Raw genomic sequence first — 13428 nt, 5'->3', positions numbered from 1 at the left:
TCTCTGAAGTTCTGTCTAACATTGATTACCAGATTAGTATAACTTTAGTGAATTTATCAACTAATTTGATTGCAACGGCGACTCAGATCTACGTCACCCTCGTGCATCTCTAGACTTTTGTATCTGAATTGGCTGGGAAAGTTAACTAGATTCTTCCAAACGGATTGCTCGCCACCATGAACACCCAATTGATACAAGATTTTCCCGAGCTAGCCAATCTACCGTAAGTAGCATTGGGTCAGTGAAGCTTCATTAAACCTATCATTTGGTCAGACGTGAAGACCTTGAAGCCATGCTCTCCGATCCTGCATATTTTCAGGCCATATTCCACTCGCTCAGCCATACAAAGGCGCTCCTTGCATCCCAGACCGAGCTGGGAATGGCAAATGAAGCAATAGCCAGTATGTACCCGATTGCATTACCTCACCTGCGATAACCTCTGACGAACCAAAGCTAGAGCATAACCTCTCTCTTCAGAATGAGCTATACGACCTGCGTTCTACAACCAAGGATGCATATGACAGGGCCAGGGACCTTCAGAATAGATGGGCAGTAGTGGATAGGGAGCAGCGGGAAGTATACCAGGTGAGGATTGGCACCAATAAACACGTCCTTTTAATTAACCCGATACTAGCGATTCACTCCATCTTTCCTATTGATGAGACTTCGTCATGCTACAACGGCGCAGGATGATGCCTCGGAGGCGGCTGCGGCCGCGTTCGTGCAATCATCACAGACTGCCAAGCCAGCAGAGGCTACTTCTCAAGAGCTTGATGACTTTGTTCGTGATTTCAAGGAATTACGAAAAGTTTACCACAAACGAGTGTTCTGGGGAGATCAGTGGAACGCTGGAAAGGTGACATGGCGAGACGATTGATGAATTCAGATTCCTAGTTTCACGTCGTGTATTTTACTTAAAGCTGTATGGCAGGTCGATTTGCCTGTCTTCGCAGGAACCATCTTCCTCCGTACCACCCTGCAACTATAACTACAAAACATCCAACCACTGCCGCCCCGATGAAACCCGACATGTCGTTTGCCTAATTGTACAACTCGGTTAGGAAGACTCGACGTTCGCGTACAGTACACTACTTACCCTTGCCCAGCCACGCCACCAACTACCGGCAAGGCCTCCACCGTTGGGATCTTCGGCTGCCTCGCGGCACGAATCACAATTCTCCCCAATAAGACCCATGATCGTGATCAGCGAGATACTAGGATCCTGGTCAGCGTATCCGTAATGAATGCCAAGTAGGACACTCACCTGAAAGCTACCAGGATGCTGAGCAAGGTGAGGATAATACTCAGCCCTGACATTGTGTTCTTTGCGGCCTGGTCCAGTGTCTTTTGCTCCGTAAGAGTAATCTTGTATTCGTCATCTCCTAGGCCTTCTTGTAATCTGCGATCGGCTGAACTATTGCGTTCGAGATCAGGGAGAACCGGATGAGAAGTAATGCTTTGTTTAGGAGAGGGTGGTAAAGTGCTTGTTCCTACGCCAGTACTAGGGCCAGGTTGCGCCTCGGTCGAAGAATGGGAAGATATCGAGGAATGCTCCGAAACCGAAGTCTCCTGATTCTCGAATAGCGCGAACCCTTTCTCGGGAAAGTCGGCGTAGGAGTAAAGCATCAACACAGAATCAGCAGAGTCTACGAGGGTCATGCCTGCTGTAAAGAGAAGCTACTTGCAACTTAATCTAAATGTACACCGTCCAAAGATATGTATACTCACCGGTAATATCACAATATGACTACGAGGCATTTCAGCGCCGTCAGCACCTCGTTGAGCAAGTGCAGTGACGGCAAGCAGCGCGATTGAAGATGCAGTATCGAACCCCAACCCAAATAGTACTCCAACTGGATACATCTTACCAAGTAAAAATGGTTAAAATAAGGGGAACTAGAATTTATGCGCAAAATTAGCTCACCTTCCAAGACCTATTCACGAACTTGGTTACTGGACCCAGAATTCGCAGTGCTAAAGAGTGGCTATTCTCTGGGCCAACGTCCTCACCGTTCAGGCGCTGAAATTGGCCATTCAATCGACTGTAGCGAGAGGAAAATTAGAGCGCTGGCTTACCCGCTTCCGCTGTTTCAAAATGCGTGCTAGAATAATACTATTGACCAGTGCGACGATGAAGAGAAACGATGCGCTGACAGCCGCGCCTATTCACTGAAGTTCTAGTATATGCTTTTTGTATCTTCTATAAAGCTGACTCACCAATGATACCTCCAACATCGGAAACGCCTTGTAAACCTATCAATACGACATTATTCATTTTCTTAATATGGTCGTACCTCCAATACGATCGTATACATCCGTCGATATGGCAATGGCCACGATCTAAACGATTGTGATCGGTGCGTAATCTCTTTGGGAAGTTACTAGATTTACTACGACCACCACGATTGTGCTATGCCCCAACGAAAAATAAAGTCCAGCAGTGACACTGAGTTGACCGAGCTGTATTAGTCCGCGAGTAGCGTTATCTATAGCACTACGGATACCATAAGCGGTTTGACCAAAGGACTATACCCATTGCCCTACCTGATGTGATCAGCATCGAGACCTGTAGATATGGATAGTTAGGCCGGCCGCAAGACAAGAACTGGGGTATCACGCACCATGTCTTAAGCCAATGGTCTAATTCACAGCCAAGGTCGGCTATGTAAGTTGAAAGAACTCCAAAAGCAAAGCGAATCCTTACCCAAGCCAGCAGACACAAATTGAGGACACCATGGGTCTCATGTCGTCGCCCGAATAATAGACCGGCAATTACCCAAAACAGCGCGTTTACAAGTAACTCGCAAGCCACAAGTAAAAACGATCGACCGAAAATCGTCAAACGCGGCCACTTGGTAAACATCTCGTTGCGTTTCCGCGACGTGTCGTGCAAGTCGAAACTATTCCTAAATGTAGCGGGACGGATTGAATGTAGATCGACTAGATGTATCTTCGATTTGGTAGCTACTATTCATTGGTCAGACTTCTTCGGATAAAAGCCGAAAATAATACCGATATCACTCTTAATTTCGTAATTGGTCCACCCAAACTCCGCAAAGTCGGAAATTAAATCATCGTGGCGGTAGCTTAAACTTTTTTTCTTAGTAGTGTAAATTATCAGTCATAGAATAAAACCGTGTGGTAGATCACTTGCTGATTTACACAGACGCTGAAACTTGAAAGTGGGGAAGTTTCCTGACTTGTTCGGCAGTGTCTTAGTGCACCTGCTATCATGAGTAGATAATGGACCATGTGCATGGGACTAATCCGGAGGAACTTTTCTTCCTCCGCAAGCGAAGCTTCTTTTTTCATGCCGTGTATAAAACGGTTGACTCTTGGAACGCCAGCCCCAATGATCTACGTACCCACCCCCCACCTTCGATTGTTACTCAAAAGTTTGCGAACAGTCCCAGTCTCCTTTACCAAACCCATGTCGAATTACCAAGTCAAACAATATATCGATATATAAGAGTAGATACCCGATACAAATCGCGCCACAAATCTATGTGAGTGTTAGAAAAGTCAAGGTTGCAGTGAGCTAAACATCCACTCACCCATATTTACTTTCCAATAATTACTTGCCGATACAACGAATGGCAGAACGAACATAAGCTCATGGGTCTCCAACCTGTCCAAACAGCGCTGCGAATATCCCGCCCCTGGTCCTTCTAGGGACAAGATTCGACCCGTCCTCTTCGCCCGCTCCTGCGTCACTTGCGGCAACAAGCACTAGTCCACCAGAGCATAGCAAGAGGATAAACTCCAACGAGAGTCCTATAGTTGCGACAATAGCAACGAAAAAGAGAGATAGGAGGAGGGTTGAGTGGAGGTATCGGAAAACGACGACCCTGTTGGCAGCAACTTGATCGCGAAGGGTCGATATCTGGGCGATCCCCCGATTCAGACGAGTGTTCAAGGGCCCACGTACACTGGCCATATGCGCTAAACGTCGGAGGATCTCCGCTATTGGGACTATTCCGAACAAGGTTTGGCAGAAAGCTGTCAGTTTATTGAACGCTTTAGCCAGGGACTGTGTTAGCAGCTCGATGGGAGAGATATATTCAAGCTGCGCTGGTGCATTCGGATGAAATGGAGAAAGTTCGAGCGAGCGTTCTACGCTGTTTCGCTTGCCGCGGCGGAGCGTGGCTGTAGGGTGGCTGGTGGTTGTATTGATAGGTGTGTTAACGTGATACTGAAGCGACAGGGCCACCACCAAGACCGCCAAGATGAATGCGCAGTATAAGCACGAGAAGAGCAGCAATATGAATGCATGCCAAACACGACCAGGGACAAAGTTGATGTTGATGGGGAACATGACTGGCCAAGAACGCAATAATCTCGGTGAGCCTTCTGGTCTCGCGGCTCTGAACAACATGTGGAGATACATACCGAAAAAAAGCCTACTTCAAGTAAGCGATATGTGATATATTGTAGTATGTGAGAAGAGCTGGGGCTGTTGGGGGTGCTTGTGCTGGGGGAGGGGGGACTGCTCTTACGCTATTTATGGGAGTTTGGTCGTTATCCCCGACCGACTTTTACGTCAGCAGTATTAACAAACTGGGGCAATCCTTGGCATCTCAGTAAAATCTGGTCGTTGGTCAATTGCCACAGGCGTTCCTCTGCAAGAGCTCTAAGGTACATCTATGTTCATTTTGTATGTAGGTATGAGAACGGAGAAATTTAGGGCTTCGAAGATCCATGACTGCAACTATGCAGGCACTTCGAGAGTTTTGGAAGCGTTTTGATAATAATAGAACTGGGAAAGCACCTAGCAGAACGATTTAGACATGTCCCTTGGATGCGCTAGAGACTTACTATGAAATCCAAAAATATGGTCAAACCACTCCCTATACCACTCAGTCAGCAAGGCAAGGCATGAAATCCGGGCAAAACTACCATACCTGCTAGCCAACTGGCATTGGCCAAGATGTGCTGTGAGGAGTTGGAAACAACACAAATAGACAAAATATAGGTCAAGTTCCCAGTGATCGCAAACATGAAAAGCGCCAAGGATAATCCCTCGCACTTGGTCTCGCGATTCTTCACTGTGCTCTAATGTTAATCTAAGCTCGGCTTTGGGGACGACTGAAACGTACATATTTGTGGTATCCTTGAACCAACTTTTGACAGTGTAAATAAAGGTGTCTGGTTTGCTTTTGTGCACGAGTTACTTACTATATAATATGGCGCTAGCATATCCTAGAACCTGGCTACGCCATTCAAGAACCTCATCTTCCCTGGGTGGGATGGGCTCCGAGCCGTCCCTCGGATGAACGAGGCGATTAATCGCCCAGGCTACCACTCCAGTGCCGATAACGAACCCAAACAAGAGTGCGTAGCGTAAAGCCCGTCGAGAAAATGTGTCGTGTACATTATTGTCGACCGTTTGAGCTGAAGCCGAGTTATTTGGCGGTTGGTCTCGTAGCAGCGGAGAGTGTTCGTCGGGCCTAGAATCTATATCGTTGGGGTTTGGAGGCGGACGAGGTAGGAAGAGCGCTGCTGGATGCACGGGGTGTGTCCATCTATAATAGTAGATTTGGAACAGTAAGATGACGTCGCATATGGTGTACTACAAAAGTCAAATCTAAGCGCTATGATATAAGGATGATGCAACTTACATAGACAGCAACAATAATGACAGTGGGGATAAGGCCTGCCATTAGGCCTCCGACGAGGTTGAAGATATCTCCCAAAAGCCATATGACTACGAACCCCACACTCAGGCCTTCGCCGGATTTTAGTCTGTAGTTCTCAAGTATCTGAGGAGAGTACACGATGATCCTATTGACTGGTTAGATATAAATTTGAGGTCAAATTTTGGTACTCACCAACACGCAATAGAAATCCAACCAAGCTATATTTCATTGGACGATAAGCTGAATGGCAAAACAAAACATCCCAAAGTGGGTACGGCCACACAGGGCGAATACTCACAACACTGCTAGCCTCTAGCCTATCGCTATCCGAAGTAATAAACATGTTCGACCCAGGAATCCCAAGTGGGTAAACCAATTTTTCGTCGAGGTGGAGCACAGCTGGCTTTGCGGCCAACAGCCGACCCCAGCCGAGAACTTGTTACAGGCAGTTACCGTGATCGACACTAAGCGCCGGGCTGGCGATCAGGTTACCATTACCAGAAATCATCAGTGCAGTCATCGGCCGTCGTTCTACCTCCTGCTGAGTCTTACGATGAACCCACAACAAGGGCGTGATGCATTCGCAAGGTTTGCTGCTCAATTACAGAGACAAGCACGAGCTGGTGGTGGCGGGGGACCAGGCCGTGGCTTGCTAGGTGGCGGAGCTGGTTTACTATTGCTCATCGGTGGTGGTATTGCTCTGAATGCGAGTCTCTTCAACGGTAAGTCTCGTAGGATCGTTGTGGAATCACTATTAACTCGATTATAGTCGATGGGGGTCACCGCGCAATCAAATACTCCAGGTTAGTGATTATGATAATCTTTGTAGATCGCATGTTTTTAATAACCGAGAATTTAGATTCCAAGGTATACGCAGAGATATTTACCCGGAAGGTACACATCTAGTGGTATGTATACATAGCTTGGTTAGGGTCTATTGATTATCGTAAAATAACTGGTTTTATGCAGTTGCCGTGGTTCGAAACTCCAATTATTTTCGACATTCGTGCAAAGCCAAGGAGCATCGCCAGTCTCACCGGAACAAAGGATCTACAAATGGTCAACATCACATGCCGTGTACTTTCTCGTCCAAACGTCAACGAGCTGCCCACGATTTATCGCGAATTAGGACAAGAATACGATGAACGTGTCTTGCCTTCCATCGTGAACGAAGTTCTCAAGAGTGTGGTCGCCCAGTTTAACGCCAGCCAATTGATTACCCAGCGAGAAATGGTACGCCCCCACCAACTGTGGATCTTGCCCCTATCAAATTGCCTCATTGTTATCGCCTGTAGGTTTCTCGACTTGTTCGGGAAAACCTTACTCGGCGAGCTCTCCGCTTCAATCTTGTGCTTGATGATGTTTCTATCACGCATGTGGCATTCTCTCCCGAGTTCACTCATGCTGTTGAAGCTAAACAGGCGAGTTTGGCATACTTTTGTCACATCATACGTATAATCCAGTTAATTGCAATTTTATGCGTTAGATTGCTCAACAAACTGCTCTGAGAGCCGCATTCCAAGTCGACCAAGCCATTCAGGAGAAGCAGTCGATTATTGTCCGCGCACAAGGAGAGGCCCGATCAGCCGAGCTGATTGGTGAAGCTGTCAAGAAGAACAAGGGCTTCCTCGAGCTGAGACGGCTGGAAGCTGCCCGAGATATCGCCAACATTCTTGCCACTAGCGGAAATCGCGTTATGCTGGACGCCCAAAGTCTTCTGCTAAACGGTATGAGTTACAAGTACTTCCATCGAGTATGAAATTAATTACCTGCCCTATAGTAACCGACGATACAAAAGATCTACTTACTGCAAACAAAAAGTGAACTGTCCAAGATTTACGCATGTAAAATAAGGGATATTATCACTACTCATATTCACTGAAAACATGGCTGATGGCATGGCTGAACCGCTACTAGTATGGTCTGACAGGAGGCACCAATTAAAGGTATGCACAGATTCCCTAAAATAGTCTGAGGTCCCCTTTGGGCGCACGCAAGCCTCTTCTAAGCATGTGAAACGAGGCCATAGAACTCTAGACGCAGGGGGCCTCTTCCAACCTGTGCGTCCTCGAGGCATCCTGCAAGCCGCCGCATGGGCGACGTCCAGTCTATATTTCAAGGTACGGTAGAAAGTATTGACTTAATACCACACCTTGCTCGCCCTTGCTATCAATATTTTACTTTATTATTATTATGGACTATTTACGGGAAGAGGCCGAGGGTATACAGTGGGCACTCTCCTCTCCCACCTCATGTGCCAGTCCCAGTGCGTCTCTTTCACCATCCGTTTTTATCAGCTAATTGACAACCCTTTAGTCGAATTCGCCGTCGGTTCCTCCCAATGGTCCCTGAAGCCAATCGCCGATTCATCATGTCGCCAAACCCCGTCGATTACACCCCCCGGTGATATACCATCGGGGACAGGCCCGCAATGGACATTTCAACACGTTGATTCGACTTTGCGAAATACGATATTATCTCACGCGAGTCGCGTGTCTGAATCTAGCCCAACGCCTTTTCCCATCTCACGGAAGCCCTCGCTCCCCTCCAGCAAAGAGCGTCCTAGCATAGTCACTGACGCTCCTTCACCCCCAGTATCGGAAATGGGTACCAGAGCGCCCGTCCCCGTTGGACCTACGACGCCAATGTTCCCACCCCGTGAAAGGGTTCGGGGACTGGACTCACCGGTGCTCGGTTTGCTCGATACCCTAATTCCTCTTTCGCCCGCCTTGTCTTCTAGCCAGCTCAGACTTATTCCTCCGCGTGCTTGGTCACCCATGCCCAATAGCCAGCTCTACCCCCCGCCCGCAGGCTCGGGCACATCCACACCTCGCCCATTGCCGACTTTCCATACTGTAGTAAGATCAGATTCCGAGCTCAAAACAGAACAGGAAGAAACACCTTCTCTGCGGCAAACTTTGGACTCGTTGGACCAGCGTCTATGTGAATTACTCGAGGAAAGGATGCTGGTTCAGAACCGATTGGCACGTGCAGCCAGTCGACTATCCCCTATTTCACGACTTCCTCCAGAGTTGATCGCGCGTATCTTTGAGTGTGGTATCAATATAGGTGGAAGGCCTGTACTTGGATCTGGCACACATGGGATATTTATGGACGCCGTGCGAAGGGTTTGTAAGCTGTGGAGAGAAATCGCTGAATCGACTCCGGTAAGTGCTTTCGCTCAATCTTCTATTTATAAGACCAACGAGTGCTTTCTTGGATAGTGCTTGTGGTCGTCCATTATTGTCGATATGCATAATCCCCTTGAAAGTACAGAAATACGTCTCAGGCGATCCCGCTGCGCACCTCTGGATATCCAAGTAGTATTTACGGATCGGATAACCAGTCCAGGGAGTGTCATGGGCATTTTGATGGATGCTTTCGACTTACTCCGGCCTCATATGCAAAGATGGCGATCCCTACGTGTGCAGGTTCCCGGGTACGCACACGCGCGAACCGTCTTGAGATCGTTTTCCGGATCAGTACCACGCTTACAAGAGTTCTCGCTACATGTTAGTACACCAAAGGTGGCGAGAAACATCCGGGAGCTACCATGGATGCTCGAAGAGACCACCTCGCTAACAGCACTCTCTCTGTCATCTGTTGCGTTTGGGTGGGATAATGCGGCTCTCTATTTCAGAAACTTGACAACAATATATCTCAGCGATTATTGGGCCAGCTCTGCACCTTCATCTCTACAGCTTCTCTGTCTCATTGACGCCTGTTCTTCAACTTTAACGGAACTAACCCTTCGTAACATGTCGGATTACGACAATGAAGAAGAGCAGCTTCTCCTTGACGAGCTGCGCTATGCGCCACAAATTAATCTTCCTCGTCTAAAGCGAGCTGTCTTTTATTTCTCGGGTTGTTCAAGATTATCAGTGCTTTTTAGTCGACTTGCTTTACCTTCGTTGGAACACCTTGAAATATCCTACCTAGACGATGCCTCAGTTCCTGTGGGCATGCTCTGCGAACAAAAGGATGGAGGTTTGCCTCTAAAGGTGTGTAAATCTATTGCTATTGGTAGGACAGCTCACTTAGGTGATATTGGTTAGACCCTCGTCATTAATTCGTCATTGATCGTGGAGGAGCAGCTAGTCCAGCTGTTGCAGAGAGTTCCTGGTCTCATATCTCTCGAACTGGTGGATTGCGAGGACGTGTCGCCATTTTTATTGAACGTGAGAGCGTCCCGCCCAATTGATGTTTAGAAACTCACCCGCAATATAGGAGCTCTCCAATGCTCAACCTTGGCTTTGTCCAAACCTTCGATTCCTTTCAATCGATGGGTGTACATCTGTCGACTCCCAGGCCGTGAGAATTCTAGTTAGCTCAAGGTTATTGGAAAGCCAAAAGTCCATGAGGCAGAGCGAACTCCGGAATTCAGCTGCACCTATTCAAGAATTGCATATATCCCGTTGCCTTCAGATTTCGCCTGATACAGTCGAATGGCTAAAAATGTATGTGCCGGTTGTCCACAGAGAGTTTTGATTTGATTGCGGAACTCGAGTGCGCCGGACTGTTTCTTTTTTTTTTTTTGTTCGTTTTTGTTCATTTGGCTGTAGTTTAAGATGTACGCATACATGACATTTTCGTTCGGCCTCATCTCGTTTAATACCCTTGCTTATTCAGCTTGCCCGTTTTGAGAGTGGAAAAACACTGGTAATGCTAAAGTTCACCACCATCAACACGCTGTGTCATGCTCCGTGCTCTGGTCGACTACGGTGATGATTCCGAGGATGATAGTAATAACGAAAAGGGACCTGTTGATACGTGTATACCGGACTCGCGTTTAATGAAGCGCAAGAATGATTCAGCACATCAACCGACTACTCCCCCCAAGAAACTCAAGTAAGTAACGCGCCTTTAGATTTGACACGCCTAAACAACCCCATCCTAGAGCTCTGCCAGCATTAGACTCTTCTTTGTTTGCCCCTGGTATGTTCATTCCAGGTAAAAGCATTGAAGTAATAATAAATCGGATGCCTAGCACCCATTGACGACCCATCCAAACACCAGGGCCGAAAAAGAACTATTCCGTACGTAGAAGGGCAATTTATTGCCCATGTTTATGTTCCAATAAAACTTGGAGGGGAGCTTCTTGCATTATTGAGGAGCATTGTGAAATCCGCGCAGTCAGATTCGACCGCTTGGCACTCGCTTTTAGAACCTATACCAGGAACAACCAGTGAGCAGAATACTGGCCCCACTTTTTCCATATTTCGTTCGCATCTTAGTCTGTCCCGTCCGGTTCCTCTACGAGCACACCAACGTGATGACTTTAGGAAAGAGGTTAGGAAAGCGGCTCTGGAGCGCACTCAGTGAGTAATTTAATTATAACTGTAGCAGAGTGATGGAAATTGATTTTTGATAGATTTGTTGCATCTTTTGCTCAGGTCACCACATTAACTAATGACGATCATTCTCGAGCATTCCTTTGCGTCGAGGTAGGGGCAGGTCATAAGGAGGTTAGTAAGGCTAACGTACTTGCAACTTTTCCTACTTACCACCTCGTTTAGTTTCAGGCATTATCGCAATCTTTATCAGCCCACTTGGCTTTGCTCAGGCAACTGCCTTACTATCCACAGCCCCGCTTTCATATTTCCATCGCATGGATGTTGACCCACGAATCCTCGAATAACGTATCGGTAGAACGCAATCAAAATGATTCAGTCAGTTTGACCGAGAAAGAGACCAACGTATACGAAAACAGACCAGAGTCTAGTACGGGTGCTGTTTCCATTGATGCCTCGTTGGTTGAAAATCTCCAGGCCAAGTTCTCAAATCAACTGTTAAGTCTAGGAAAGTTTGACGTGCAGAATGTGGAGGTAAAGATAGGAAAGGACATACACAAGTGGCCCTTGGCTATGCGTCCTTAGCTGAATCTCCATATATATCCGTTTGCGGTTACATTTTGTGCTAATATATAGTTCCATGTTTAAGCTATTTGATTAATTTAAATGACGAAAAAGTCTTGTCCCGACAACCAGCATCTCTGAGCGAATCAACAAATGAATCATCCAAAGGATACTCTCAGAGATCCTCCACCCTTCACTATCAGATTACCCAGTGGCTTCAACACTATGGCAATAACGGAATACATCTCCGAGTTAAAAGAGTTTCTTACTTCGCCCTTGGTCGAATCACTTGTGTCGGCTCATCCTAATGAAGTCGCTGCAAAGGGCAGCCCAGCCTTGTCCAACGGTTCTGACGATGGGTGGTGGGAATGGATTGGACAAGTTGATCCAAGCAGGCGTGCAGCATTGATTAATTCACTGATAAGTAGTGCTACTGACCAGACGATCACACAACAAGGCAAGTTTTGCATACACGCTCCAGTCCCCCGGTCTTGAACTCATCGACGTAGCCACCCCTTCCAAGACCAAGAGTTGCACCCCACACTTGAACATTTGGTCGTCCGGATCTCTCAGCTACGATTACCCCGCACCCTGGAAAATATCGACGATATCCTTCCCGGATCGAATGCCCACCATAATAGTAGTAGTAGTGGGATGTCTCCCAAAAAGGCCCACGAAGTCCAGCGACTCAGCAGCCTGATCGACGTAATATACAATACATCCGTTCGAGGCCCCAACAGGCTGATCGTAGACGTGGGAGCGGGGCAAGGCTACCTCTCTCACAAACTAGCGGCGCATACAGGTACTCGCGTTCTAGCCCTGGATGGGGACCAAGGACAAACGGAGGGCGCCGCACTCCGCGGTAAAGGTCTTTCGCACGCGGAACGTCAACGGGCACGGAACCGCAAAGACGCTCTATCTCCTGGCGATGCCAACCCCGAATCTTTGGCTCCTCCACCTGTCACCCACCGAACCCTGTTTATCACATCAGAGTCCTTGCTGCGCGCCATAGACGAGTGGATCGAGTGTCTAGATCTCGATCTGCAGGGGACGACGCCGTGCCCAGTGTTCATTACCGGTTTACACGCATGCGGAAGCCTTACCCCGGCTGTATTACGCTGTTTCGTGGACTTGTGCACCCGATTCGACCATCGGCAGGAAGTGGGGAGCAACGACAACAAGAAGAGGTGGACGCCCGTAGCTCTCGCGCTCGTCGGATGCTGCTACAACTTGATGCACGACCCGGGTAAGTCACCGACAAAAACAAGAGCTTCGGCCGACCACATATGATTTACCCAGACTTGATGAATTTGCTAGCAGATTTTCCGCTCTCTGAAACAACGGCTCGGACGTACCCGCAGGGTGCGGTGCACCATCTAACCCAAAACCATCTTCAGTTGGCCGCGCAATGCCCTGCCCAGTGGTCTCGATCTCAGAGCGAAGCGGAACGTGCCAGCCTCGCGAGACGGAAGATTGTGTGGAGAGCTATGCTCGCGCGATCAATTCATAATAGCTCTAGGGAACCCTCTACCGAAAGTAATATACCTTCCAATAGGCTTGGTCGTCTGCCGGACCGTGCTTATGCAAGTTGGGAGATTTTCGTGCGGACGGCGTGCGAGAAAATGGGACTAACGGCTGCGAATTCCGCTGGATATGCAGTGGATGAAGGGAGTCCGACGTTCTCTTCCGAAACAGATACTTTATCGTTCCAACTCGAGGTACTGCACATTCTGCGCGCTCTCGTGGGACCTGTAATAGAAAGCCTAATCATTGTGGACCGGACCGTTTTCCTGGCTGAGAAATTGGGTGCGGTCGACGAATCGGTCGGTTTCACTGTCCGAGCGCTGAATGTGTTCGACCAATTGAGTAGTGGTAGCGCAAGGAATATCGCACTCGTTGTTGAACCCGTAAACAAGCCATCAATACAAGTCTAATTA

The 13428-nt window shown here is 47.9% G+C and overlaps 6 protein-coding genes across 6 annotated transcripts; 3 read left to right on the top strand and 3 right to left on the bottom strand.

Moving 5' to 3' along the window:
* Positions 1-176: 176 nt before the first annotated feature.
* RhiXN_09170 (modifier of rudimentary (Mod(r)) domain-containing protein) lies at positions 177-877 on the top strand (the record flags this gene model as incomplete). Its single annotated transcript, XM_043328986.1, has 4 exons — positions 177-223; positions 274-401; positions 458-585; positions 635-877. The coding sequence occupies 4 exons, from the start codon at positions 177-179 to the stop codon at positions 875-877; spliced, it is 546 nt and encodes a 181-aa protein (XP_043180432.1).
* A 37-nt stretch (positions 878-914) lies between these two features.
* On the bottom strand, positions 915-2624 carry RhiXN_09169 (high affinity nickel transport protein; the record flags this gene model as incomplete). The annotated part of the gene is made up of 11 exons (XM_043328985.1): positions 915-1040; positions 1097-1214; positions 1265-1677; positions 1729-1863; positions 1925-2020; positions 2077-2162; positions 2218-2244; positions 2295-2340; positions 2392-2494; positions 2545-2566; positions 2618-2624. 11 exons carry the CDS (start codon positions 2622-2624, stop codon positions 915-917), a joined length of 1179 nt encoding a protein of 392 aa, XP_043180431.1.
* Positions 2625-3613: 989 nt separating this feature from the next.
* Positions 3614-4315, bottom strand: RhiXN_09168 (uncharacterized protein; the record flags this gene model as incomplete). Its single annotated transcript, XM_043328984.1, has 1 exon — positions 3614-4315. The coding sequence occupies one exon, from the start codon at positions 4313-4315 to the stop codon at positions 3614-3616; it is 702 nt and encodes a 233-aa protein (XP_043180430.1).
* A 393-nt stretch (positions 4316-4708) lies between these two features.
* RhiXN_09167 (PQ-loop repeat-containing protein 1) lies at positions 4709-5979 on the bottom strand (the record flags this gene model as incomplete). Its single annotated transcript, XM_043328983.1, has 8 exons — positions 4709-4768; positions 4816-4847; positions 4902-5045; positions 5097-5120; positions 5176-5569; positions 5619-5781; positions 5829-5854; positions 5935-5979. The coding sequence occupies 8 exons, from the start codon at positions 5977-5979 to the stop codon at positions 4709-4711; spliced, it is 888 nt and encodes a 295-aa protein (XP_043180429.1).
* A 210-nt stretch (positions 5980-6189) lies between these two features.
* On the top strand, positions 6190-7460 carry RhiXN_09166 (SPFH domain / Band 7 family; the record flags this gene model as incomplete). The annotated part of the gene is made up of 7 exons (XM_043328982.1): positions 6190-6358; positions 6406-6439; positions 6496-6544; positions 6606-6869; positions 6932-7042; positions 7123-7363; positions 7417-7460. The coding sequence occupies 7 exons, from the start codon at positions 6190-6192 to the stop codon at positions 7458-7460; spliced, it is 912 nt and encodes a 303-aa protein (XP_043180428.1).
* Positions 7461-7829: 369 nt separating this feature from the next.
* Positions 7830-13425, top strand: RhiXN_09165 (F-box-like domain-containing protein; the record flags this gene model as incomplete). The annotated part of the gene is made up of 15 exons (XM_043328981.1): positions 7830-7902; positions 7953-8803; positions 8861-9637; positions 9692-9814; positions 9864-10093; positions 10308-10484; positions 10534-10571; positions 10624-10672; positions 10726-10821; positions 10871-10954; positions 11008-11101; positions 11153-11461; positions 11660-11952; positions 12001-12737; positions 12791-13425. 15 exons carry the CDS (start codon positions 7830-7832, stop codon positions 13423-13425), a joined length of 4566 nt encoding a protein of 1521 aa, XP_043180427.1.
* Between the last annotated feature and the right edge of the window lie 3 nt (positions 13426-13428).

This window comes from Rhizoctonia solani, chromosome 5 (genome assembly GCF_016906535.1).
Source record: "Rhizoctonia solani chromosome 5, complete sequence".
Lineage (NCBI taxonomy): Eukaryota > Fungi > Basidiomycota > Agaricomycetes > Cantharellales > Ceratobasidiaceae > Rhizoctonia > Rhizoctonia solani.
This window is presented reverse-complemented; position numbering and strand designations above follow the sequence as displayed.